We start from the raw sequence: 26,564 nt of genomic DNA on the forward strand, positions 1-26,564 counted from the left end.
TAAAATGTTTCCAACAATAATTTATTTTGTTCCTGTTAAAATATGAAAAGATATCAGTGCATCAAACATGCTAACTGAAGAAAGTTTTATAGTGGCACTTTATAGGCTCAAAAGCTTGCAAAACGAAGAAGACTGTGTTACCACTTATGTAGTGCAGAAGATTTGAGGTAAATTACAAAGAAAAGTATTAAACTCGAGGTGCTGATGAAAGGCGTGTACAAAAGAATGATAAGGTAGAATAGTAGAACAGAAAGTCACTCCGAGCAGCAAAGAAAAAAAAAAAAAAAAAAAAAAAAACACTATATTGCAAGTCCAAAGGCACTGACTATACAGTACATAGTCTTGTTCTCCCATCTTACAGTGCAGCTTCCTGAAGAGAGAAAACAGGAAAAATATGAAGTTACAGGAGTATCTCATACTGTTAGTATACTTAGTACATATACTACAACATAGCAATGTCCACAGAGATGCTTATACAAAAAAAAAAAAAAAAAAAAAAAAGGAAAGGAAGCGTTTTAAATATAGCCCTCAAATCCATGAGTAAAAACATTCTGGGAGATACTGAAGGAACTTCCAGAATACTAGAATATTTCCACTGTTTAAATGTAGAATCACTGAAGCATAATAAAAGAGAATGTCTGTACCAGCTTTCCAAGGTACCAAGGTATCAGTGAAAAGTATAATGAAAAGAAAAATGACTGTTTATTACAAACGTCTCAAATATTGAAAATGCTGTAACTCGGTAACTAGTACATATTTGTTGTAGTGCAAACTTTCAGACCATTCCAGATGATAGGATGTGGCTCCCTAAATCCTATTTAATTCACCAAAGCCTAGTTATTTTTACTCAGTTTGTTACTTTTCGTTATAATAATAATTATTCTCTCACTTGCTCTTTAATGAAATGGGCATTTACCTGTTACAAGCCTTATTTTGGGTTAAAAATCTTTTTATTCAAAGTTTTAAAGTATTTCAATACAAAGGCATGAAACAATTGAAAACAAACAGGGAGCAAAAACATGTCATGGGTGACCACCCCCAAGCAGATAAATGCCACACCTATGAAAAAAACAGATGTAACAACATGTAATGAGTAGAATAGGTTGCCAACCATCTATATGACTAAAAGATTTATTTTAAACACAAAGCATTAGTTTACCAACACATCAAATGGCAACTTAAGTCTGCATTCACACTGTCAAATATGCCGGGGGGGGGCAACTGGCAAGAATCAGCTTATTATACAAAATTTATATAGCGCCAACAGTTTGCGCAGCGCTTTACAACATGAGGGCAGACAGTACAGTTACAATACAAAAGGTTCTTGGTGATCCTGGATTATGGCTCAGGAAAAAACAGTCAACAACCTCCTGGACACGGTAGACAGAACTGAGGCAGTATGGGAACCCTGGGCCAAATACGTTTCCGGGCCACTGAACCGTTCCTCTACCCCTGCTTAAACGTGGAGGAGCGAGCACCACTCCGTCTTTTGACGCTCTATCTACACCTCTTTTTCTTATTCTATTTTTCGTTTTCGCTATCCCTTTATTATCTTGGTTTGATTATTAGGTACAGCATGGTTCAATACGAGGTCACTGATTACAAGTGCAGCAATGCCATATGCGACAATCTGTGGATGTACCCAAACATACTCCTACAGGCTCTCATGATAAGTCCTCTCCAAAAGAGCGGCTCTTGCTAGACAGCCTGGAAGTGAACAATAAATGAGTGAACGGCTCTCGGGGTGGGGTGACACTCCTCGGACCCCAACACCCTTTAGGGGTGTTGGGACTGAGAAGTTATCCCTTTACATGGATATTGATGTAGACTGCTTGGATGTTTTTACTCTATATGTAGAACCTTGTGTTATGGCTTTGCAGCACCTCTGCAACATACAACTTATTTCTTATCTGATTGATGTTTCTTTTTGCTGTACCATGCTATTTTCCATTGCTGAAACCTCAATAAAAATCTATTGAATTAGTAGTGTGGCCTCTGTAGTAAAATAATGAGATAAGCAAGGTTAGATGTACCATCATCCAGGAATGAATAATTAGGCAAAATTGGGAGCCTGATCCCCAGTCAGGCGACCAAGAAAATGGGGGGCGTATTGGACTATTACGGTACAGTACACAAAACAATATAGAGAATATATCAATAATATAAAAGTATAATCGATTTTATTGATGCAAAGGACAAATCATAGGTGATACGTTAAAGCACAATAAAAAATAAATAACATAACAATCAGAGGATCCCAGTAAAAAACACTTGGAAGCAATTGATAATAACAAACAGTAGTAGGGCATAATGAATTAATAGAATGATTTAGAAACGACATAATAGAACATAAGAAGGTAAATTAGGGATTGATAATACCCTAAGACACTGATGCTGGTCACCAACATGGCATAGACCCATTTTAACCCAACAGCATAATAAAATATGTGTATAAGTAACGGAGGGCCAGGGACAACAACCACAAGATTGGGTAAATCATGTGGAAACTAGGGCGGATAGCCAATAATTAGTGTCTAGCCGACCTAATGGGCGTCTGTCATGGAGGGTAGCATCAGGGATAATTGTAAAGACGATAATGATATAACGCAGGTAATAATGTATGCTGAAAGAGGCCGATAGGGGTTAATTAAAAATGGAGGGTGGGGTGATTGGGGCCAGGGAAGTGGAGGGCAAGCCATTAGCCATGTCCACTCCGGTGGCTCCCCAATCGCTCCCACTCAACATAGGTGCCGGGGAGATTACCTTGGGTGGAGGAGCCCTGCGCTCGGGTTCTGTTGGGACATGGGTAAGCAGATTTGTCCCTTTTTCCCCCCCCCTCAATTTATTACATTGTTTAACTTTGATGCTGCAACATTATTATCAATTTTATATTTTTTCAGTGTAATCTTACTGTATTTTTTCTGTATTGTTAGGTTTAGACTGTTTAGTCAGAACTTGCTATCTTCAGATTCCCTCCTGACGAAGCGGTTTCATCCGCGAAACTAGTCGAGGAATATTTCTGAGATCAATTGTCTTACTGCAAACTCATGACCCTATTGTTGTTGTTATGTTATTTATTTTTTATTGTGCTTTAACGTATCACCTATGATTTGTCCTTTGCATCAATAAAATCGATTATACTTTTATATTATTGATATATTCTCTATATTGTTTTGTGTACTGTACCGTAATAGTCCAATACGCCCCCCATTTTCTTGGTCGCCTGACTGGGGATCAGGCTCCCAATTTTGCCTAATTAAAAAATCTATTGAAAGAAAAAGTTCTTGGTGGCAGTTGTAAACACAGCATGTACACATTGGGGTTTATTTACTAAAGCTGGAGAGAGCAAAAATAAAGCTCACTTAAGCATAGAAATCTGCTTCTAACCTCGGCTTGTTCAGTTAAACCTTGGCAATAAAACCTGGAAGCTGACTGGTTTCTATGCAAAAAAGTGAGCCTGATTTTGCACTCTCCAGCTTTAGTAAATAAACCCCAGTGTGTTCGTTTGTGTGTGACTAGTGGCAGCTGTCAACAGTTGTACTCTGCACAAATAAATGGGCAGAACTGCTGCTGTTTCCATGTAACCACTCATCTGAGGTTGCGCTAACGTGTTTTTATGCATTCTGCATATATGCATTTTTCTTTGATGCACAGAAGGTGCACTAGCGTGGTGTGAACGAGGCACATACACAGCAATTGTTTTTAGGGTGTCCTTGCGTTGATCTGCATTCATTATTGAATCCTCAACATTTGGTGTAAAAGAACCCTCAACAAAAAAATAAATCCTTACCATCTGTGGAGTTGTCCCAGAAACAAGAGCTTGCTGTGTGAAGTCCTGCACCATTCTTCTGCATGATTACACAGGTAACTGTCAAATATATGTATTCAGTGGATCAATTATTTACAGTAAAGCAGTAATTGTGGAAAAGGATACAACATAATGTTTCATTACATTTACAAGAGCTAATCACAATTTTTACTGTCAGAAAGTAAATACTGAGGCCCGCAGTTCTTCCTGTAAAACACAGTAAATTATGCTTATGAAATTTGCCTGAGAACTCATTTCCACCGGACACCATCACATTTTTACAAGTGCTTACAACAGAATAGACTGACTATTTAGGTATTATCTGAACATGTATGATCAAAATATTATACCTGGAAAAAATTCAAAGAGCAATGCAAAAACATATTGATTAAGTGAGGGACTTCTGGATTGGAATACATAAATAATTTAGGATGACATTTTGCCAATAATCTGTGCGTGTATATACATACATTACACACACAAACACACCAAATATATTGCGAATATGAATTTACTAATTCATTCAGGGCCTTTATGACTATGCTTTTATAAAGGTTTTCAATTATACTGACCTTTTGCCTGTTTTATTTATCATCAACCTCAACTTGATGTTTCTCAGCGCAGGGGTCCATTAATGTAAACCTGACTTTAAAAAAGGTGTTCAAAGTGGTTCTAAACCCAAAAATAACATGTTTTTGTTAGCTGCTCTGTGCAATGGTTTTGCACAGAGCAGCCCCAATCCTCTTCTTTTTGGGTCCCCCGCTAGCGTTCCTGGCTCCTCTCCCCACCGAGTGCCTTCAATAGCAAGCATCTTGCTAAGGGCGCTCCCCTTATGTGTCCATTCCCACGCGGAGCGTGGCTCAGCCCCGACCCCACTCTCTCATTGGCTCACTGCCTGTGATTGCCAGTGGCTCCTGCTGCTAAGTGAGCCAATAAGGAAAGAGAAAGACCCCGGAAAGCCACTGCTCTCATGCACATTGCTTGATCGAGATGGGGCTCAGGTAGATATAAGAACTTACACCTAGAAGGTTTTTTACCTTAATTCACAGAATGCATTAAAGCGTTTGTTACCCCAACACTTCATATTCCTGGTATGTGCCTACTGTACCATGTACTTGTATGAGAAAGCATCAGGTTCTCTTTGTATTGCTTCCTTTATGTGAAATCCCTGGTGTTTCCGTCAGTCCCTCTGCTTTCCTATGACAAACTGACCACGCTAAGCAGGGGAGCACACTGTGGTCAGTTCTGTGCTGGGAACTCATGTGTACTCTCCTCCAATGATCAGACTTGTCCTAACATGGCCCCCCGCACAGCCATTCCCTGGGAAGCTCAGTGTGCTGCTGCTTCTCCCCCCCCCAGCTCTTAAGCAGTGGAGAACAGAGGGAATGTGATCACTTAGAAAAGGGGTATTGATAATGTTGTTTTATATCTATACAAATATGTTTTGCCTTTGATTTCTATTTTAAACTGAATGGGTTCTTTTACAAGGTGATCGTTTACAATCACTTTAAAAGTAAAAAGCCTTGAGCCTTCAGAACCACTTTAACCTCTTCCTGACCAACCGCCATAGTTGGACTGCAGCAGGTTGGCTCTCCTGCACGAGCCGCTGTAGCTATACGTCGGCTCACAGGGAGGGGATAGCAGGCGCGCACGCTAGCTGCACGGCGGGGGTGCCGATGCTCATGGCCGACGGTCACGATGACCGCCGGCCACGAGTGATCGTGACCAGGAGACACAGAACAGGGACGAGTGTGCGTAAACACACACTTCCCTGTTCTGACAGGAGTGACAGATCATGTGTTCTTATTAGCTAGGAACCGTCACTCCCTCTAGTCAGTCCCCTCCCCCTTCAGTTAGAATCACCTCCCAGGGAACACAGTTAACCCCTAGATTGCCCCCTAGTGTTAACCCCTTCGCTGCCAGTGACATTTTTACAGTAATCAATGCATTTTTATAGCATTGATTGCTGTATTAATGCCAATTACCACACCCAAAAATGTGTCAAAATTGTCCGATGTGTCCGCCATAATGTCGCAGTCACGATAAAAATTGCAGATCGCCGCCATTACTAGTAAAATAAATAAATAAAAATGCTATAAATCTATCCCCTATTTTGTAGACCATGAGTCTCAAACTGGCGGCCCTCCAGCTGTTGCAAAACTACAAGTCCCACGAGACATTGCAAGGCTGACAGTTACAAGCATGACTCCCTCAGGCAGAGGCATGATGGGACTTGAAGTTCCGCAACTGCTGGAGAGCCACCAGGTTTGAGACCCCTGTTGTAGACGCTATAACTTTTGCGCAAACCAATCAATACACGCTTATTGCGTTTTTTTTTTTACCAAATATAAGTAGAATACATATCGGCCTAAACTGACAAAAAATTAGCTTTAAATAAAACAAAAAAAAAAAAAAAAAAAATGGGGATATTTATTTATTATTATTTATCAAATACCACCAAAAGAAAGGGTACAGCGTCGCACGACCGCGCAATTGTCAGTTAAAGCAACGCAGTGCTGAATCGCAAAAAGTGCTCTGGTCAGGAAGGGGGTAAATTCTTCCGGGGCTGAAGTAGTAAAAAAAAATAAAAAATAAAAAAAGAAGTGCTAGTGTGCTGTCCCCCACACAAAGTAAGTTAAGTTTTACCTGTTTAAACGTGAGCCTTAGATTGTAAGCTCCTTGAGGGAAAAGACTGGATGTGAATGTGCAATATACAGTATATGTAAAGCACTGCATAAATTGTTGACGCTATATAAAATACCTATCATAATATTATTAATGCAATAACCTATGGGCTCCACCATGTAAATGCAACAGTAAGAGAAGTTGTACTTTAAAAAACAGGTAAGACACACATACCAATGTACTTGAACGGTTTGCCAAGTTTTGTCAGTTGGCTCAGTGTTTGCTCCACAACATTTGTCGTCCACTGGTTGACTTTGTTGTGCTGATAAGCATTACCACCAATAGCACTTTCTATCGACTGAAATAAAAAACACACATGCATAAAAGCAAAGTCACAAAACTAAAAATTATAATGGAATCATGCATCTAATACTCTTACTTTTACAATAGGGAATTGTTAAAAAAATAAATAAAAAAACAACCACCTTTAAGTCAATAAAATACACATGGTACAGCCCTTTACCTTTCCAAAAAGAAAAAGACATACATTTTCTTTTTTTTACTACTCATACCTCTTTGATGATGTTGCTTACTTCATCTACAACAAATGATGACTGAAAAGAGAAAAAAAAAAAAGAAAAAGTGACATTTGATAAAAATATAGACCAAAAATATAAAGCATATGAGGGCTGTTATTAAACTTGGGGAACAAAAGCAGTTATTGCCCACAAAAATGAAGCATAAATATAATTAGACAATATATATCATTGTAAAGCACTGCGTAAACTGTTGGTGCTATATAAATTGCGTATAATAATAATAAAACTATAGCTTTTGATGTCCACTTTCTTCCATGACCATTAATTTATGAAATTTTAAGTCACGCTAAAAGCTTCTGCGATAGGGATCTATAACACACCTAAAAGTCTACCTCAGGGGTCAGCAAACTTTTTCCACTTAAGGTCAGATTCAATGTATGTAAATTCATGGAGGGCCGCATTCACATGCTAATAAATGAAGATAAATTCTTTAAAGAAAAATTTTCTAATCACTTTTCTTGCTGTCAGAACTGAAGGAATGATAGTAATAGGCAGTGACAGGTATTCTTTATGGAGGGATCTGGGGTCTACCAGATCCCAAATCCCTTCTTTGCATTTAAAAGCATTCAAAACACCAAGTTCGGCTGTTTTGAATCCTGTATTTTTTTAAAAAATTGGTGCCTTTAAGTCTTCTGTAAACTGGAAGTGATGTCATGACGTTGCTTCCGGGTTACTAGATCCGATCGAAGCCGATTCTGGCTTTGGTTGGATCTCTAGATGTGCCGGCTGGTCTCTCAGGCCTCCCGAGGGGAAAGCTCGGGCGAGCTGCGGAAGGGGGACGTCCCCTCCCACTGCTTGTGATAACAGTTGAGCGGCTTCTTAGCCACATCGGTTGTTATCCCAAGAAAGCCGACCACTGGCTCAAAAAAAAAAATAAATAAATAAAACTGTACCGGGTGATGCGTCCAGCTGCAGGCATCACTGCGATACAGGTTGACATGAAGGGGTTAAACGGTCCACTGACTGGGTACACGTGAATTCATCACGTGCACTGACGGGCTGGACATTTAGCGTCTGTCAGTTTTTCAGGCGGACCTGATCAGACAATCCATTCATCTCTATGGAGCGGCGGATGTCAGTGGAGACATGTCCGCTGACATCTGCCGATATCTGATCAGATAAATCCAGACGGATGGAGACCCTAGTTTCCATCCGTCAGGAAGATCGGATGAAAACAGACAGGTGGTCCGTTTTCATCCGATCTCCTCAGAGGAGAGCGGGACTCTGACAGGTCCATCTTAGCACAGCAAGTGGAGACGAACCTGTCATCCCTCTGCTCAGCGGGGATCAGCGGATCGATCCCCTGCTGAGCAAAGCAGAGTCCGGACAGACTGCTCTTGTGAAAGGGCCCTAAGACTTACTGATACAGTCTGAAGATTTCCTTGGATCCTGCATGCAGGATACTCACAGTGTGGGTGCTACTTAAAAGAGACAGATACAAAGGACTAGGCTATATGCCATTTTTATCTCTGTAAACACCAATGCCATAATCCTTTGCACTGGCTGGATCAGAAAGCCTTACAATTGGTCGTCAGGTTAACATATACTTAGAAAATATTTATAGTCACTTTCCAACCAACTAATCAACATTACATTAGTAGCGGTGATAATTTTGCAAAACACATGACGGGAAACAATGTAAAGCAATTTAGTCTGGTTAAAAGACGAATAGTATGAACTTCCCTAAATTGTCTAATTACTATTGCAGAATAAAACCGGCCACTTATACATATCACACCGGCTAAATAAGAAATTTGAACAAAACTGGTCAACCTAACAGTGTGCACAGGTTATGCTAAAGGTAATGAATATAAACATAGTCCACATCAAACAATGCACAATATCCTGAATGTTGTTACTTTGCTATTGCTCACAAGTCTAGTACAACAGTTTATGTCACCTACATTTTTTCAGTTTGATCTGATATAATCCTGCAACAACATTAGCTCCATAGTAACAATAAACAATGGAAATTGTTGTATGTGTATCCAAGACATTAGTTCATCAAGATTAATGGCACTAATTAACAAAGTGAATTGTTTTTATTGTTTAATATTTAAAATCTGTAGATTTTGTAATTTTTCCCTGCAGGTAAATTTTCATTTTCAAAAACTGAACAGATAGAGTACCAAATTTCTTATAAAAAGAGCACCATGCAGCACTTTACAAATGACATTTACCGCCACATACAGCATGTACTGCCTGTACTTTGGGGGAACATACACAGTAACTTGAAAAGAATTAGGGTATGTAAGCTCTTATAAGCAGGACCTTCGGATTCTTCTTGTATTAAAATGTGTTTTTCTATAGTCTCCCTCTATTTTGTAAAGCAGCAGTACCTAACCTCCCTGACACCAGGGACCAGCCTCAAGGGAGACAACCCTTCCAAGGATCAGCGGTGGGGCGTTGTTTTGCACCTGCCACTCACATATTTATTTTTTCATTTGTATCTGTTTGGCTTACCACATGGGCTCAAGTTATTATTATGAGAAAAAGATTATCATAAAATCATATTTTTCTAATCTTTTTTGTATCTGTATTGTTTGGATGATCACATAAGCTCTGACTAGCATTATTAACAATATTGAATTGAGCTCATGTAATCAGCCAAAACAGATACAAATACAGATTGAATTAAATGTTTTTTTCAATAACAATAGTATTTTTTTAAATAATACTTTTTTCCCATAACAGATCGAGCTCATGCAGTCAGCTAAACAGATACAAATAAAGGATTCCAAAATATATACACATTGGCTGAGTGACATGACCACAGAGAGGGAAGAGAGCAGGCGTCATCTGGTGGTGGGAGGGTGGCAGTGCAGGTTGTACTGGCTCATCTTGGCATCATGACCCCTGCCAGACCACCAGGCACTAGATCCCGCTCACGTGTAGCCCACTGCCGACCCGACCAGAGGTGGAGCCCAGGTAGCAACGCTACTGGCTGCCAATACAGATCCAGCCTCACTCGCTCACCTGCCACCCACACCCTGATGCGCAGCTCAGCCCCCAACAGGCCATGGACCGGCATTGTTGTAAAGCACTGTGAAAACTGTTGGCGCAATTTGAAAATAATAATAATAATAATAATAATAATAATAATAATAATAATAATAATAATAATAAGACCTCAACTTTGTTTTCCTTACCCTAGTAAGACTAGAACAGAATGTTTTGAAGATGTGGCTTAGATATGTAATCAGGCTTCACTAAATGGGAGTCTCAATTTATTTTTATAGAAGAGAGTGCCAGTGTTTGTGATGACTGAAAACTTTACTACCCAAAACTAAAGCCTGTTTCAGTAACAACAGAAATTGTGAAGTGAGAACAAAAGGAATGCATTATGCTTCCCAGTTTAGTCTAGACCAGGGATCAGCAACCCCCGGAATGCGTGCACGAGGACACTTCTGCCAAATGACACCAATAGCACCAGGCACCCAAGGCAGGTGCTCCAGGTCCCGAGGCAGCAATCACCTGCCTGTCACTTTTTTCAAACTACCAGCTGTGGGAATTCTGCCAAACTCTGATTAACCCGTTTGTGGCTTGCCAGTTCACCCAGCTCCCCCACCCACCAGGAACACATGCAGCTGCATGAAACCCCTCCATAAATAAGCTGATCTTAAGGATGCAGATGTGTGCAAGCAGGAAGTGGTGGGACAGATGTGCAGGGGGTACAGTGGTGGATTGTGTGCACAGAGGTACAGTGGTGGAACATGTGTGTAGGTGGAAGAGATGTGCATGGAGTAGTACAGCGTTGGAACATACATATATGTGCCGGGGGTCCAGTTGGTGTACAGTGTCTGAAAATAAGTGATGGGGGAACACCCTAGCGAAAGATATATGTGGGAGTACAGTGGTGGAACAGCTGTGCACAGCATGGTACAGTGATGAACTAGGCGTGTATGTTTGTGGCGTTTCAATGGTGGAACAGACGTACACAGGGTACAGTGGTGGACGAAATGTCCGAGCGATGTGATGGTGTCAGCATAGGTGCAAGGGCAGTGTGGTGGTAGAATAGCAAGGTAGGCAGTATGTGGCATGCGGGGTGGAATGGTAATGGGCAATGCAGTGGTTGAAAAACAGATGTGTGGGTAATGAAGTAGGACAGAAGTGCAGACAGTTAAAGCGGTTGTATGCAAAAAACAACCTGTAAGGCAAAAGGCATAATGAGCTAGTATGCACTGCATACTAGTTTATTATGAAATACTTACCCAAGAACGAAGCTCCCACAGGGCTGCCCGGTCACCGCTGAGGGAGCGGACACGTTCCCTCTGAGTTCCTTCCGGGTTCGTGGCTCCGGCGCTGTGAGTGGCTGGAGCCGCAATGACATCACTCCCACGCATGCGCATGGGAGCCCTCCGTTGCTGCCAGTTCTGGCACGGTATGCTGGATCTTCATTGCGCATGCGCCGCTGACATCAGCGCCTCCATGCAAGGTGAATATATCCTAAACCGTGCAGGTTTAGGATATATTCATTTTACCTGTAGGTACAAATGACCAAGCAGACAATACACCCAATTAAAGTGGTGGTGGAACAGCTGCATGTTTTTTGTGTGCACCAGTTAAAATAATAATGAAAGCTGAAAAGCCTTTCCTTCACACCTGTCTGCTGATGCACACCATGTATACATTTCTATATAAAAATGTATTATTTAGAAAATATACCTCTTTAAAATTTTCACTGATGTCATCTTAGAACTCATTTGCCGGTCTTTGCCATGTTTCTAGTTCCCATTCTGTGGGAAGAGCTGTAGCTACCTACCTCCGCTGACTTTACCCTGCTCTACCCCTCTAAAACAGTGGGCAGGATTTTTATAATTTTAACACAGTGGTGGGAGGGTTTGTAGGTGTAACATGCACCACACTGTATGAAAAAGTCAATCTGGGAACAACCCCTCTTCTAGCAATGTACACAAACAGCTACCCTACATGTTAATAGCACTGCTAGGAGAGAAATGGCTTTATTTCCATGTGGGCACACTTCTTTATGGAGCTTTCTATATATGTTCTAATAATTTTTATACATTTTATGGCATCTTATCTGGGCAGTCTGGCACACAAACTTGGCAGTTGTCGGCTGCTGCTGCAGAGCATAGTTGTAGTTGATTATTGGCCAACATACTGGATATGGATTAAACTATCCTGATCTAGAAAACAAATATTTATTTACAACTGAGCCATTTGCTATGGCTAACGGAGACTTTTACATAGCTTGTGTTCAATATGTAAAAGAATGTGGACTATTGCAATAAAGTCTTCCGGTGCTGAATCGGCCACTTCAATACAGGGCACATTTACCCCTTCCTGCCCAGGCCAATTTTCAGCTTTCAGCACTGTCACACTTTGAATGACAATTGCCCGGTCATGCAACACTGTACTCATATGACATTTTTATCAATTATTTGAGACAAATAGAGCTTTCTTTTGGTGGTATTTAACCATTTTTTGGGGTTTTTTTTTTTTTTTTTGCTAAACAAACGAAAAAAAATGAAAATTCTGAAAAATATGTTTCTTAGTTTCTGTTATAAAATGTAACAAATCGGTAATTTTTCTTCTTTGCTGATGAGGCGGGCACTGCTGAAGTGGCACTGATAATCTGCACTGATGATCAGTGTAAACAATGTACAATCACTGTGCCCTGTCAGACTTGCCAGTTATCGGCTCTCCTTTACTCACACAGAGACATCGTGTGAGAAAAGGAATGCCAATAACAGGCAAGTCAGTTTACATGTGACCAGCTATGATTGGACACAGCTGATTTTCATGGTAAAAGGCTGCTGTGCTTGGCCCTTTACCGTGATCAGTTGTGTCCAAAGGACACAGCAGCCACAGAGTATGTCCTATGCACACCCCAGGAGGTGCACGGGAGACATGCATGCAGGAAGACGTCCCCGTCTTTTTAATAAAACCTTCCTGGCTATACTTTCTAATCACAAATGGCCAAGCCAATTTTGGAATTTTTTGCACATGAACCAATAAATTATATAGAATGAACTTCCCTGTTCACTAACGTGACGCTAAAACTAAATATTTTATAAAACAAACGTACTATAGCATTAAAAAAAAAAAAAAAAGAAGTGGTTAGAACATGATCAAAATTGCAAAACCAAAACAGGGGACGTGGATAGAGTGAACCCTATGTGTTTAAGGACAAATGCCAAAAAAAACCCCAGAAAAACCTATTTATATAATTAATTTGTTCTGGATACAGGAATAATTAAAACCTCTGGCATTGTTTGGTGTCTCCTAATGGGGAAGATTTCTCCATACTTCATGTCCCATAGACAGCAGGAAGTGAAAGAAAATCCTTACAAAGTAACCAAAAATCCTCTCTCAAGGTTCATTCACACCACAGCGTGCATTATATTCCATATAAAGCATTAACGAGCGCTGCTTTCTTAAAAAGCTCAGTGGGAGATCTCTCCGTTGATCTCTGCTGAGTCGGCGGATGACAGGTCCCTCTCTGCTCACTGAGAAGGGAGGGGCTTGTCGAGCGCCGCTGGTTGCTATGGAGATCGGACGAAAACGAACAGCATGTCCGTTTTCATCAGATCTCATCCGATCGGGACGGATGCGAACGTAGGGCCATCCGTCTGATTTTAGCGGATTGGACCGGGTCAGAAGTCACCGCTGACATCCATCGTTCCATAGACTAGCATGGAGTGCCCATTCAGGTCCGCCGACAAAACTGACAGGCAGACCTGAACAGTCCAACAGTGTGAAAGGGGCCTAAAGCAAAATGAAATTCCCAGACTGTGACCAGACAGGCTCTTAATTGGAGGCATCTCTTCTGCAATAAACAAAACCTACCTACCTGCCTGCCTGCTCACAGTCTTTTGTGGTATGTACACTGAGCTGTGCAAGCGCAGCTCAGTTTACATTCGCACAGTGCACCTGTGTGCCAAGATGACTGTACTCCTATGCATTTGCAGTAGTGAGGCATTCAGTGCCAGCCATTGAAGAGGACAGCAGCCCAACACCCGAAGAAGTCATGTAGAAGATGCCAGGGCTAGAGAGGGAAAGTCAAACCATTAAAAAGGAAAGGCAAATAAGCATCAGGACTTTACTTTTATAAAACATTTGATAGCTTTTTGTCGTAAAAATGTTTGTTAATTTATTTTATAGAGAACACTTCAGTTAACCACTGCGTCTGTTAATGTGAGGATTAGGAGGTAAATGGATATTTTAAATCACTTGACCTGAGGTTTTAACCCCCCTTCATGACTAGACCAATTAACTGGAAATTGCACAGCCATGCAACTCTGTACCAAAAAATTTATATAATTTTTTTCACACAAATAGAGCTTTCTTTTGATGGTATTTGACCACTGTTTTTTTTTTTTTTATACATACTAAAAAAAAAAAAAAAAAAAAAAAGACTGAAAATTTTGATTAAAAAAATAAATAAATAAAAAGTTATATTTTCTACTTTCTATTTTAACCACTTGCTTACTGGCCACTTAAACCCCTTCCTGCCCAGACCAATTTTCAGCTTTTAGCGCTGTCATTCTTTCAATGACAATTGCGCAGTCATTAGGACCGAAAAAAACGAATCTATTAATTGACAACTAATCGATTATGAAATTAATCGATTAATCGGCCAGTAACATAATGGGGTTAAAAAAACTAAAATCAGTACTTTATGGTACAAAAAGAGCAAATAATCGCTGCTGTAAATATTACTTTCACTGTTCCACATTAAAAAATGAACAGTACAGTAGCAATTATTTGCTCTTTTTGTACCATGAAGGGATAATTTTAGTTTTTTTAACCCCATTATGTTACTAAACGTATAAGGCCTGGTTCACACCTATGCGTTTTTTGGTGCTTTTTGCAGGAACACACTACAGTTCATTTAACATGGTTTCCTATGGGACACGTTCACATCGAAGCCTCTTTCAGCTGCTGTGTATTTGGAAAGGGTCAATGACTTTTTTCAATGCAAAACTGTGCTTTTTTGGTTCAATATACTTCAATGGAGAAGCTGCAGAAAAGCATGTAATGCGCTTTTGTAGCAATTTGTGTTTCTTTAATCGTACATCACAGGACACAGAGCCATAGTAATAACTATGTGGGTTATAGTCCACTTTCAGGTGCTGGACAGTGGCACACCCTAAACAGGAAGTTGCCTCTCTATATAACCCCTCCCATACCAGGAGCATCTCAGTTTTTTCGCCAGTGTCTAAGGTGTTGGTCACAAGTGAAGATGTGCTGTGCTGAGCTCCACTGAAGCAATCCTTGCTGGAGCTAGCTATGCAGCCGGATCCATTCAAAGTGTCTTTTAGGCCAAATTGAATGGTGCCCGGGCCTCGTATCCAAAGAAACGAGGTTTTTCTTGTAAACGCTTCTCTTTTTAGAGAGCTGGACCCCGGGATCCAGTACTTTTGGTATTAAGGCCATAAATTTTTACTGGCGGTGTGCTATTACAGGTCCAGGATTGTGGGTTCCCCGAGGGTCCCCGGTTCCTGAAGGTTTGTTAACGGAACCCAATGTGAAGGGTGAAGATTGGGTCTGTTGGTTTTACCACAGAAAACCCTGCGGCGGGAAAGATAAGTAGAGTTTTCTAAGGAATTTTTACATTTTCTTATGAAATGTCTCCTTTAACCACTTCAATACCAGGCACTTAGACACCTTCCTGCCCAAGCCAATTTTCACCTTTCAGCGCGGTCTCAATTTGAATGACAATTGCGCGGTCATGCTACACTGTACCCAAACACATTTTTTATCATTTTGTTCCCACATATAGAGCTTTCTTTTGGTGGTATTTGATCACCTCTGGGATTTTAATTTTTTGCGCAACGAATAAAAAAAAAGACCCAACATTTTGAAAAAAACAAGTTTTTCTTCGTTTCTGTTAAAATTTTTTGTAAATAAGTAAGTTTTCTCCTTCAATAACGGGCACTGATGAGCACCAATGAGTTGGCACTGATAGGCGGCACTGATGGACACTCAGGCAGCACTGATGGGTACTTATGGGTGGCACGGATGGGCACTGACAGATGGCAATGATACTGATGGGTGGCATTGCTGAGCATCACTGATGTGTTGGTACATACTGGTGCCAATCAGTGCCCATTTGTGGGCACTGATTGGGCATTCATTTGAACATGTGGATGGCCATGGGGTACATACCTGGCCATCCACGTTGCCCCCTTCCCTGGTGGTCCAGTGTGGTCACCTGAGGGGGGGGGGCTGCGCTGATAAATAATCAGTGCAGACCCCCCCCGTCAGGAGAGCCGCCGATCGGCTCTCCTCTCCTCGCGTCTGTCAGACGTGAGTGAGGAAAAGCCGATCAACGGCTCTTCCCATTTACATCGTGATCAGCCGTGATTGGAGCCTTCGCTAGAGGCTCTTTACCGAGATCAGTGTAGCGGTGTGTCAGACTGACACACCGATCGCCGCAATGCGCGCCCCCCCCCCCACTGGCGCGCGGCGGCTGTTATCCTGAAGGACATCATATGACGCCCAGTCAGGATAACTGAACCACCGCCCGTCCGTCGTTTTCCTATAGGCCGGGCGGGAAGTGGTTAAAGTAAATGTTGTCATGCCTAAGTGTCACCACTGGGGCTGTATGGAACAAGTACCTTCTCATGCTTTGCTCAGAGATCACGCTGTGTCACAGAAGCAGCAGACTTTTTAACTCCGGCTAGCAGGCAGACCTCCAGTAAGTTTGGAGGGTTTTGCTTCCTCCAGACACCCCCACCTGGGCTGAACTCTTCCCTTCTTCATGAGGCTGAGTATAAGGGAGAACTGAAAACGATCGGCAATGCCGTTTTCTTTCACCGTCCCTACTCGGCGGCGGCTTCCAGGTCTCCTCCACGCCATCCCTCCCTCCCAAGCCGATCCTGTCGGATCAGAGGCCCTTGCTTGCGCGAGAAAGGAGGGGGGGCGCGATGCGAGGTGGGGGCGGGGCTTAGCGCGGTGTTGGCATCCTCCAAAGCGGGAGTGTTTAAAAAAAAAAAAAAAAAAGCAAAAAACAAAACAAAACACCTCGAATTGTGCTGGCTGCAAAATTGTCAGAGAGACATAAGAGCAAAGAGGAGCATGAAAGATTTTGGTGACACAGGCATTTCCTATTTGACACATTTACTATTTGCATCAGGCTGAGCATTAATAGCAGCGGCAGTGGCTGACTATTGCTCAAGCAGTGGATGCAATTTCTTCTGGTAGTACCTCTGCTTTGTGCATCGGGCTAAGGTCAGAGGGGGGTTGAAACACCCCCAAAAAAAGAGCTAAAAAGGGTCTCCCTCAAGCTCTGGAAAGCCTACTCATTTCTACAAATGGCATCCTCCCCTGAAAGAGGGTGGCTGGTCAGAGTGAGCATAGGGGCCATGAAATATTTGCAACTGTTTTCAACACTGCAGCCCCTGTTTAGTTTACTAAAAAGATCTTTTTTCCTCAGCCATGATAGGTAAAAAAAAAAAAAAAAAAGTTTAGCGACTTTAATCGCATACCAGTATGGGTCAAAATGCGACAGGGTCTCTTCCATTGACCAGGACCATTAAACTGAGGAACTAGGGGCGGGAGAAAATGAATTCCCTCAGGGGACCGTGGTGAGGCTGATGACTCCTCTTCTGGAGGTGTCAAATGCAGGAGAATCAGCTGTTTCAATCTTAAGACATTTTTGTACCTTTAACTGAGTGTTTGGGTTCGCTAAAGCCTCCTCAAGCTGTGCATGCCTTTTCCTGTCCATTCATTGTTGGCAGTTCTCAAGGATCTGGCAGGAAGAGTGTCAAGACAAATGGGGGACTTCCTCAATAGCTCCAAGGTACAAACTGGAGTTCCAAGAGTTCCCGTCTCCCCGTTTTCTCAGATCAAACGTTTCTAAGGATCCAGAGAAAAAGAAGTCTCTCTCTCAAGCATTGGACCATCTTTTGGCAAAAAGTGGTCATGGTTAGAGGTCGACCGATATGGGTTTTTCTCTGGCCGATGCCGATATTTAGAAATCGCGGTAGCCGATGGCCGATATGTGATGCCGATTTTTTTGGGCCGATATATTAGGCCGATTTTTTTTTTTTTTTTTCTTTTTTTTCCCCCTTCATCTCATAAAATCTAACAGTTAGACCCCTTTCACACTGGGGCGTTTTTTTTTAGGCGCTTTTGGGCTAAAAATAGCACCTGTAAAGTGCCTGTAAAACGGCTTCCCTACAGTCTCAGTGTGATATCCCGAGTGCTTTCACACGGAGGCGATGCTCTGGCAGGATGTCTTTGGAGCGGTGTATACCGCTCCTCCACCACTCCTGTTCATTGAAATGAATGTGCACCGCTGCCGAAGCGGCTGCAAAGCGTTTCGGCAGCAGCACTTCACGGGCGCATTTAACCCCTTCTTCGGCCGCTAGCTGGGTTATAAGCGCCCCGCTAGCAGCCGAATAGCGCCACTAAAATGACGGTAAAGCGCCGCTAAAACTAACAGCATTTTACCGTCAACGCCTGCCCGCTCCAGTGTGAAAGCAACCTTAAGTAATAAGTGATACAGAAATTTTTTTACATTTAAACATTTATTGAACAAAACAAACCTCCAATCGGTTCACTTGTATGTATAATTTAGATTAAAAAAAATAACTATATCTTAAATATTAAATACACAAAAAGAGGTAACCAAAATTTTGGGACGAAAAAAAAATGGGCTAACTTTACTGCTTATTTTTTTTTTTTTTTTAATTAGTGTATTTTAGTTTAAAAATTTGCGTTTGAAAGACCGCTGCGCAAATACCGTGTGACATAAAATATTGCAACAACCGCTAGTTTATTCCCTAGGGTCTCTGCTAAAAAAAATATATATAATGTTTGGGGGTTCCAAGTGATTTTCTAGCAGAAAATACAGAATTTTTACTTGTAAGCAACAAGTGTCAGAAAAGATTTAGTCTTTAAATGGTTAAACTGAAAACTTCTCCACGGAGTTCAGTCTATTGATAAAAGAACCTGAAAGAGATACAATGTATCTTCTTATCAGACTTGGCAGGCTGCCCAGAGGAGGAGAGAAGAAACCTTCAGACAACTTGCAATTGACTTCTATTACAGAAGTCATTTGCAAGTCCCGCTATATCGGTCGACCTCTAGTCATGGTGGCCCCCCATGTAAGAGCAGAGGTTGGGGTTTGGTTAAAACCAAATGGACATTCTGGATCTCAAAAATCTAAAATTCAATTCTTAAATATAACCACTCTTTTTTCGCATGGAGTCTATCCAATCAGTTAGCTCCATTCTACAAGGAGGAGAACTTCTGGCATCAAACGACGTCAAAGATGCATACCTCCATATGCCTATTTCCTCGCTCACTAGTAATATCTACTGGAAATACCAGGTACTGTAGGCTGTACACCGGAGCCTCAGTTTACGGTTAATATCCAAAAATCTGCAAAGGGGAAAATCCTTCAGTTACCACAGAAGTGGCCCAGATCAGAAATGACCTTGCCCATTATCATTTTAGAAATTCAGGCAGAGCACCTGGTTCTGAGGGCCTGAACGTTCAGTTTACGGTATTGTCCTGCCCAGAGGTGTGAAGGCCTGGAAAAAAAAAAAAGGGAAAAAAAAACGTTTTTTTTTTCCCGTTTTTTTCCTGAAGGCTTTTTTGTTTTTTTCCAAAAAAATGGAAAAATTGAAAAAAGAAAAAAAAAAATTGTGTAATATTTTAACATATTTTAAGACAGGGTGTTCACCTTAAGTTTTTAGAAGTTCCTAATTGTGATAACGGACGAAAAAAAGCTCAGAAAATGATTCTGATTAAATGTCCATTGAAACTTAGTCCCACTCTCTTCTTAACACTTCCCCCATCTTCAATTCTTTTTATGAAAATGGGGTTTTTATTTTTTGTTTAATACTGTGGAGAGGAAATATAAAAAAATTGTTACTTTTGGATTTGAAAATTGTTTTGTGGAGGCTTTTTGCCTGTTCCACATAAACTAGTAAGCAGTTCAGAAGATTGTTGCTCCCTTTGTTACAAATAAATATTACAAAAAAGTAAATTCTGTTTGTGATAATTGTTTGGCTACACTATATTATTAATGTGCTAGTTGTGATAATTTTATGCCAAGTCAAATTGTCCATAGTCCTATTCTATGTTCCTAAAGTAACAGAATGACTTTCAATCTTAAAAAGACAAAAAAGTGCTAATGTAGCATTTTTCCGAAAATTTCCGTTTTTTTTCCCCGAGCTTCAAAATTTCCGGAAATTTTACATCTCTAGTCCTGCCAGGATTCAATCCAACTATGCCACAGCAATGGCCTATATTAATCACCAAGGGGGCACAAGAAGTTGTGCGGCCCAGAGAAAGGTGAATCATATCCCATCTTGGGCAGAAAACAATGTACTTTGCCTATCAGTGGTCTTCATTCTAGGAATAGAAAATTGGCAGGCTGACTACTTGAGTCGCCAGCAGTCGTTCCCGGGAAAATGGTTCTAGGGCTGAATCAACTAATCGATTAATCGACAACTAATCGATTATGAAATTAATCGATTACTATTTTCATAATCGATTAATCGGCCAGTAACATAATGGGGTTAAAAATAATAAAATTAGCCCTTTATAGTACAAAAAGAGCAAATAATCGCTACTGTAAATATTACTTTCACAGTTCTACAGTAAAAAAATTAACCCCTTACAGTAGTGATCATTTGCTTTTTTTGTACTATAAAGGGCTCATTTTAGTTTTTTTTAACCCCATTATGTTACTAAACATTTTAGACCTGGTTTACATCTTTGTGTTTTTTGGTGCTTTTTGCAGAAACACACTACAGTTCATTTAACATGGTTTTCTATGGGACACGTTCACAACTATACTTTTTTTTCAGCCGCTGCGTATTTGGAAAGGGTCAGGGACTTTTTTTTTAACGCAAAACGGTGCTTTTTTGGTTCAATATACGTCAATGGAGAAGCTGCAGAAAAGTATGTAATTCGTTTTTGCAGCAATTTGTATTTTTTAATCTGCCCAACAACAAATTGGCCAAAAAACTGTATTTCTCTTCTAATAGTGTGTATATATAGTATATCTCTTCTGTCTGTTATTCTCAGAGTGGATTTAATATTTTGCTCCCTAACCATATAGTTGGTTGTTTATATTTACCACTGCATAGAGATATTTAAGAATACATTGTTTTTTTTTAAAAACTTTACATACTAACTAAATTATACACCACACTTTTTTTTAAGGTTATTAACCGATTAATCGAAACAATAATCGACCAACTAATCGATTATGAAAATAATCGTTAGTTGCAGCCCTAAATGGTTCCTTCACCCTGATATCTTCCTGTCAATATCTCAAAGATGGGGGATCCCAGACACAGATCTGTTTACGTCCAGGTTCAACAAAGGAATCAACAACAATCTTGTGTCAAAAACAAAGGATCCGCTAGCATGCAGAACAAATGCCTTGCTATTCCTGTGGAATCGGTTCTCACTGATTTATGTATTCCCTCCTATTCTGCCTGCGTCCAAGACTTCTTCGCAGGATCAAGCAGGAAGGGAAGTCGGTGATTCTTGTGGCCTCCAGCGGGGCCCAGGAAATTTTGGTATGCAGGGATCGTAAAGATGACAGTAAGGGACCCAACCGCCATGGCCAGACCTTCTTTCGCAAGGTCTGGTATTCCATCCTACTTTACAAACGCTAAATTTAAAGGTTTGGCTATTGAGACCCACACTCTGAAGAAACGTGGGCTGTCAGGTTCAGTGGTTTCTATCTTGGTTAATGCAAGGGAGCCGGCCTCCATAATTATATATTATGGAGTCTGGGAAGCATATGTCTCCTGATGTGAAACCAGGGGTTGCACCCCAGGAAATAGGTCAAAAGGTAGAATCCTTGACTTTCTGCAGATGGGGTGAGAAATAAAGCTGGCCTTGACAGCTTTCTAAGGACAGGTCTCAGCCTTATGGATATTATGTCAACGACCACTTGCTTCGCTTTCTTTGGTTCGTAACTTTATTCAGGGGGTAACACGGCTTAATCCCTGGTTAGGTCACCCCTGAATCCTTGGGGACTTGAATTTAGTTTTTGGCGGCATTACAAAACAGCCTTTTTCTGGACCGATACAACATATTCCCTTGGTCCTTTTTTGACAAGTTAACTATTTTTTCTGGTAACCATATCTGCTGCAAGAAGGGTATCAGAATTGGCTGCTTTTTCTTGTAAAGAGCTATATTATTATTATTCACAATGATAAGGTAGTATGGCATACTCATCCTAACTTTTTACCGAAGGTAGTATCAGGTTTTTATCTAAACCAGGATACTTACTGTTCCATCTTAATTTTTTCCAGAACCCCCGTTCTAAAAATCACTACATTCTCTTGATGTGGTGCGAGCAGTCTACTTAAAGACGACTGCTCAGATTCGGAAAACTGAGGTTTTTTTTGTATTGCCTGAAGGTCCTAAAAGAGGACAGGCAGCATGGAAATCTACTATTCTAAATGGATTTGACAAGTAATCGTTCTAGCTTATGGTTTAAAGAGGTAGTTTCAACCCTCTCAAATCAAAACGCAGTCCTCTAGGACCGTTAGTGCTTCGTGGGCAGTGCATCACCAAGCCTCCATGGCTCAAATGTGCAAGGCCGCAACTTTGTCTTCAGTCCATACATTTACCAGATTCTATCAGGTGGATGTAAAAAGACATGAAGATGTTGCCTTTGGGCGCAGTGTACTGCAGGCAGCAGTATAAGTCCTCTGATCTCATGGTGCCCTACTTTTGTTGTGTCTCCCTCCCCTCAGTTGGCATTGCTCTGGAACATCCCACATAGTGATTACTATGGCTCTGCGTCCTGTGATGTACGATTAACGAAAATAGGATTTTTATAACAGCTAACCTGTAAAATCCTTTTCTTTTGAAGTACATCACGGAACACTGAGGTCCCGCCCCTCTTTCTAATATATACGTGCATTACTTTGCTACAAAACTGAGATGCTCCCGGTATGGGAGGGGTTATATAGGGAGGCAACTTCCTGTTTAGGGTGTGCCAGTATCCAGCACCTGGAGTTGGACTATAACCCACATAGTAATTACTATGGCTCTGTGCCCCGTGATGTACTTCAAAAGAAAAGGATTTTACAGGTAAGCTGTTATAAAAAAAAAAACTTTTTTTAAATCTGCCCAACAACATATTGGCCAAAAAAAAAAAAAAAAAAAAAAAGCATTTAAAAAAATGAAAACACAAATCGCAGCAAAACCACGTGCACAAAAATCTAAACGCACAGCAAAAAGCACTGCAGAAACAGATCAAAAGCAAATTGCATAGGTGTCCACCATGCCTTGTGCTGGTCACACGGATCAATTTTCAGACGAGAATATTCATATGAAAAATCTTTGTACATTCGCTGAATGAAAGAATGTTTGAAATTTTCACTTGCTTTTAACATTCTGTTTTAAAATGAATGTCATTTCTCAAGGAAAACCACATGCACTGTCTGAAAATTAACTTGACCAAGAAGTTTTCTATTATTTCCCTTCACTGTGGTTGAAAACGAATGTCGATTTGACCAAGGAAGAAATTGTTTTTGTATGGCCAGCATATAATATTAAGTTCTGTTTGAAAATATGCAAAACAGGCTTTAACTTTTTGTTTCTTTAAATAAAAAAAAATTTGATCTCTGAGTCTGATGATATTTACCAGATTCAACCTCCTAATAGTATATACAGTATATCTCTTCAGTCTGTTATTCTCAGAGTGGATTAGAGATTTTGCTCCCCAACCATACAGCTGGTTATTTATATTTACCCCTGCATATAAATATTTAAGAATAAATTGCCTTTTTTTTTTTAAACATACATATTAACTAAATTATAAACAACACTTTTTTTTAAGGTTATTAACCGAAAAAATAATCGGCCAAATTTTTATCATTGTTTTCACACAAATAGCGCTTTCTTTTGGTGGTATTTAATCACCACTGGGGTTTTTATTTTTTGCTAAACAAACAAACAAAAAAAATGGAAAGTTTTGAAAAAAAAAAAAAATCTTTTATAGTTTGTTATAAAATTTTGCAAACAGGAAATTTTTCTCCTTCATTGATATGCGCTGATGAGGCAGCACTGGTGGGCAGCACTGATTGGTGACATTGATTGGTGACATTGATAGGTGGCACTGTCAGGTTGGCACAGATGAGCTGGTGGCTGCTCTCCTTGATCGGGACGGGACCGATGTCCCTCTGACAGCTGCCGGTGATTGGCTTTTTTTTTTTCTTTTTCTCACGCTGATCGGCTTTTTTTTTTTTTTTTTGAGCGTTACCAGCTCTGTTTATGTCACATGATCAGCTGTCATTGGCCGGGTCAGGATTGACCCCTTACTTCAATCTGTGATGCAGCCAGTCTCATAGACTCGCTCATCACAGAGTTTTCCGTGCGCGCCCTGTAGGGGGCGCACAGGCCACTCGAGCATGGGAGTATGTCTATTGATGCCCTCCCGGCAAAGTAGGTCCACGCTGTAGCCGTCATTCGGCTATAGCGCGGATCTGAAGCAGTTAAAACAAATCCAATAAAATCAAATTTCTTCATAAATATAGGCCAAAATGTATTCTTCTACATGTCTTTGTTAAAAAAAAAAATTTTCAATAAGCGTTAGATAACACTAAGTATAGTAGAGAGATCTGCTCACCCGGAAGATCACACACCGGTACGTAACCAGTCCGCCAAGAAAATTCCCCACGCGGCAGACATGGGGGAGGGGGGGTGTACAAGGCCACTTCTAGTTATAGATAAATATAATGATGGTAAGTACAGGGACCAATTAGATTCATTTTATAGGGCCCATGGGGGGGATGAGGGGACACCAAGTACTGCACTGTACTGTGATCTTCTGGGCGCCGACATGTGGAGTTGTGGACATGCCTAAGCTCATCCTTAGTGATAAGTACGATATTAACTGGGCTCTCAGGCACTACTGACTGAAAAACCACCCAATGATGTAATGTAAACACAGCTAAACTGTGCTGCTGTCCAGTGGCATAGGATTGAATGCTGGAAAACTGAAAACAAATGAGGATGACAGCGCTCAGGAGCTGAAATGAGGAATGGTGAATAGTGGCTACAAAAAAAAAAAAAAAAAAAAAACACAATTGCTCTTTAATAAGCTGGCAATTTTTTTCAAAAAAGTATTAAAAGCAGTACATAGTTCATAAAGATAAGGCTGCAAGGCTGGTTTGGGCATTGATAGATCCCTGTAACCAGACTGGGAAAATCCAAGGGAAGGCACCAACCATCATTGCCGCAAAATGGAGCAGGCAAACCATGTGTTCCATGCCGGACCCGCTGGCGTGTGTGGATGACGTGCTGGGTCCGGCATGGAACACATGGTTTGCCTGCTCCATTTTGCGGCGATGATGGTCAGCGCCTTCCCTTGGATTTCCCCAGTCTGGTTACAGGGATCTATCAGTGCTCAAGCCAGCCCTACAGCCAGCGTGGTAACCTTGCAACCTTTCATTTATGAACTATGTAATGTTTTAATACTGTTTTAAAAAAAATTGCCAGCAAGCTTATTGGAGAGAAATTGTGGTTAAGACCCACACTCCCAAAAAGCCCTGCCCATTAAAATGAATGGGCAGAGCTTCTGAAGCGCCTGAAAAGCAATTCGGAAGCACCACAACACGGGCGCTTTTAACCCCTTCTTCAGCCACTAGCGGGGGGGTTTAAAAGCGGAAAGCGCAGCTAAAACTGGCAGCACTTTAGCACTAACGCATGGGCGGCCCCAGCGCGAAAGTAGCCTTATCGTAGCCACTATTGGTCATTTCAGCTCCTGAGTGCTGTCAGCCTCATTTGTTTTCAGGTAATATGTACGGCAGCTGATAAAAGTTCCATGTGTGGGCTCCTCCTGGAGGAGAGCTCTGCCTTTGTTGCAGCATTCAGCCCCACATTTTACACACACACACACACACACACACACACACAAGATTGTGCAGTGCCGGATCCTGCGGCAATGTGACCTGCCACATGTACAATGATGAGACAATGGCTGAGGAAGGGACTGTCAGAGGGGGTCACAACTACAGGCCTGGGGGATACACATGGACGAGAAGTTACACATATCATGCCCCCCACACAACACACGACCTTTCCTGGGACCCCTCTCACCTCTTCCGCCGTCTGAAAATCGTCCATCTTTCCTAACAGCGACCGCTCACCGACCACCCTGCGCGCGCACAAACACCGGCAGCTCGAGAACACTGGCCGCCCCGCCTACCGCCGGTTGCCACAGACGCGCAGGGAGCCACGCCCTAAAGCGCCCCTCACGCGTCACGTGACCTCCTCTCCTCCTCAGATGCAGAGCTGTCCTGTGACAAGGCTGAGGAGGAGAGGAGGGATGAGGGGGATGTTCAGTTGTGTGCAGTGTGTTGTCATTACGATGTGTTACTATGAGCTCTCCCAGGATGCTGTGCGCCGTGTCTTGTTGTGTTGACTGCCACGCCCACCGTGCTGCTGCTAGATCAGTGGTGTCCCCAACTGACAAAGTAGCCGTTCTTCTAACAGTGTCCTGTTTACAAAGACATGGGCTCACGTTTATGGAGTTACATTCTCTGCCTCTATTTACTAAGACTTAAGCCCCATACATG

General features: G+C 41.3%; 1 protein-coding gene across 1 annotated transcript; it reads right to left on the bottom strand.

The window, feature by feature from the left end:
• DYNLT1 (dynein light chain Tctex-type 1) lies at positions 1 to 26,378 on the bottom strand. The gene is made up of 5 exons (XM_073627399.1): positions 26,086 to 26,378; positions 7,006 to 7,047; positions 6,668 to 6,791; positions 3,791 to 3,868; positions 1 to 370 (listed from the first exon to the last, which is right to left on the bottom strand). Exons 1-5 carry the CDS (start codon positions 26,110 to 26,112, stop codon positions 300 to 302), a joined length of 342 nt encoding a protein of 113 aa, XP_073483500.1. The 5' UTR covers positions 26,113 to 26,378; the 3' UTR covers positions 1 to 299.
• Positions 26,379 to 26,564: the final 186 nt, after the last annotated feature.

This window comes from Aquarana catesbeiana, linkage group LG04 (assembly GCF_042186555.1).
Source record: "Aquarana catesbeiana isolate 2022-GZ linkage group LG04, ASM4218655v1, whole genome shotgun sequence".
Classification (NCBI taxonomy): Eukaryota; Metazoa; Chordata; class Amphibia; order Anura; family Ranidae; genus Aquarana; species Aquarana catesbeiana.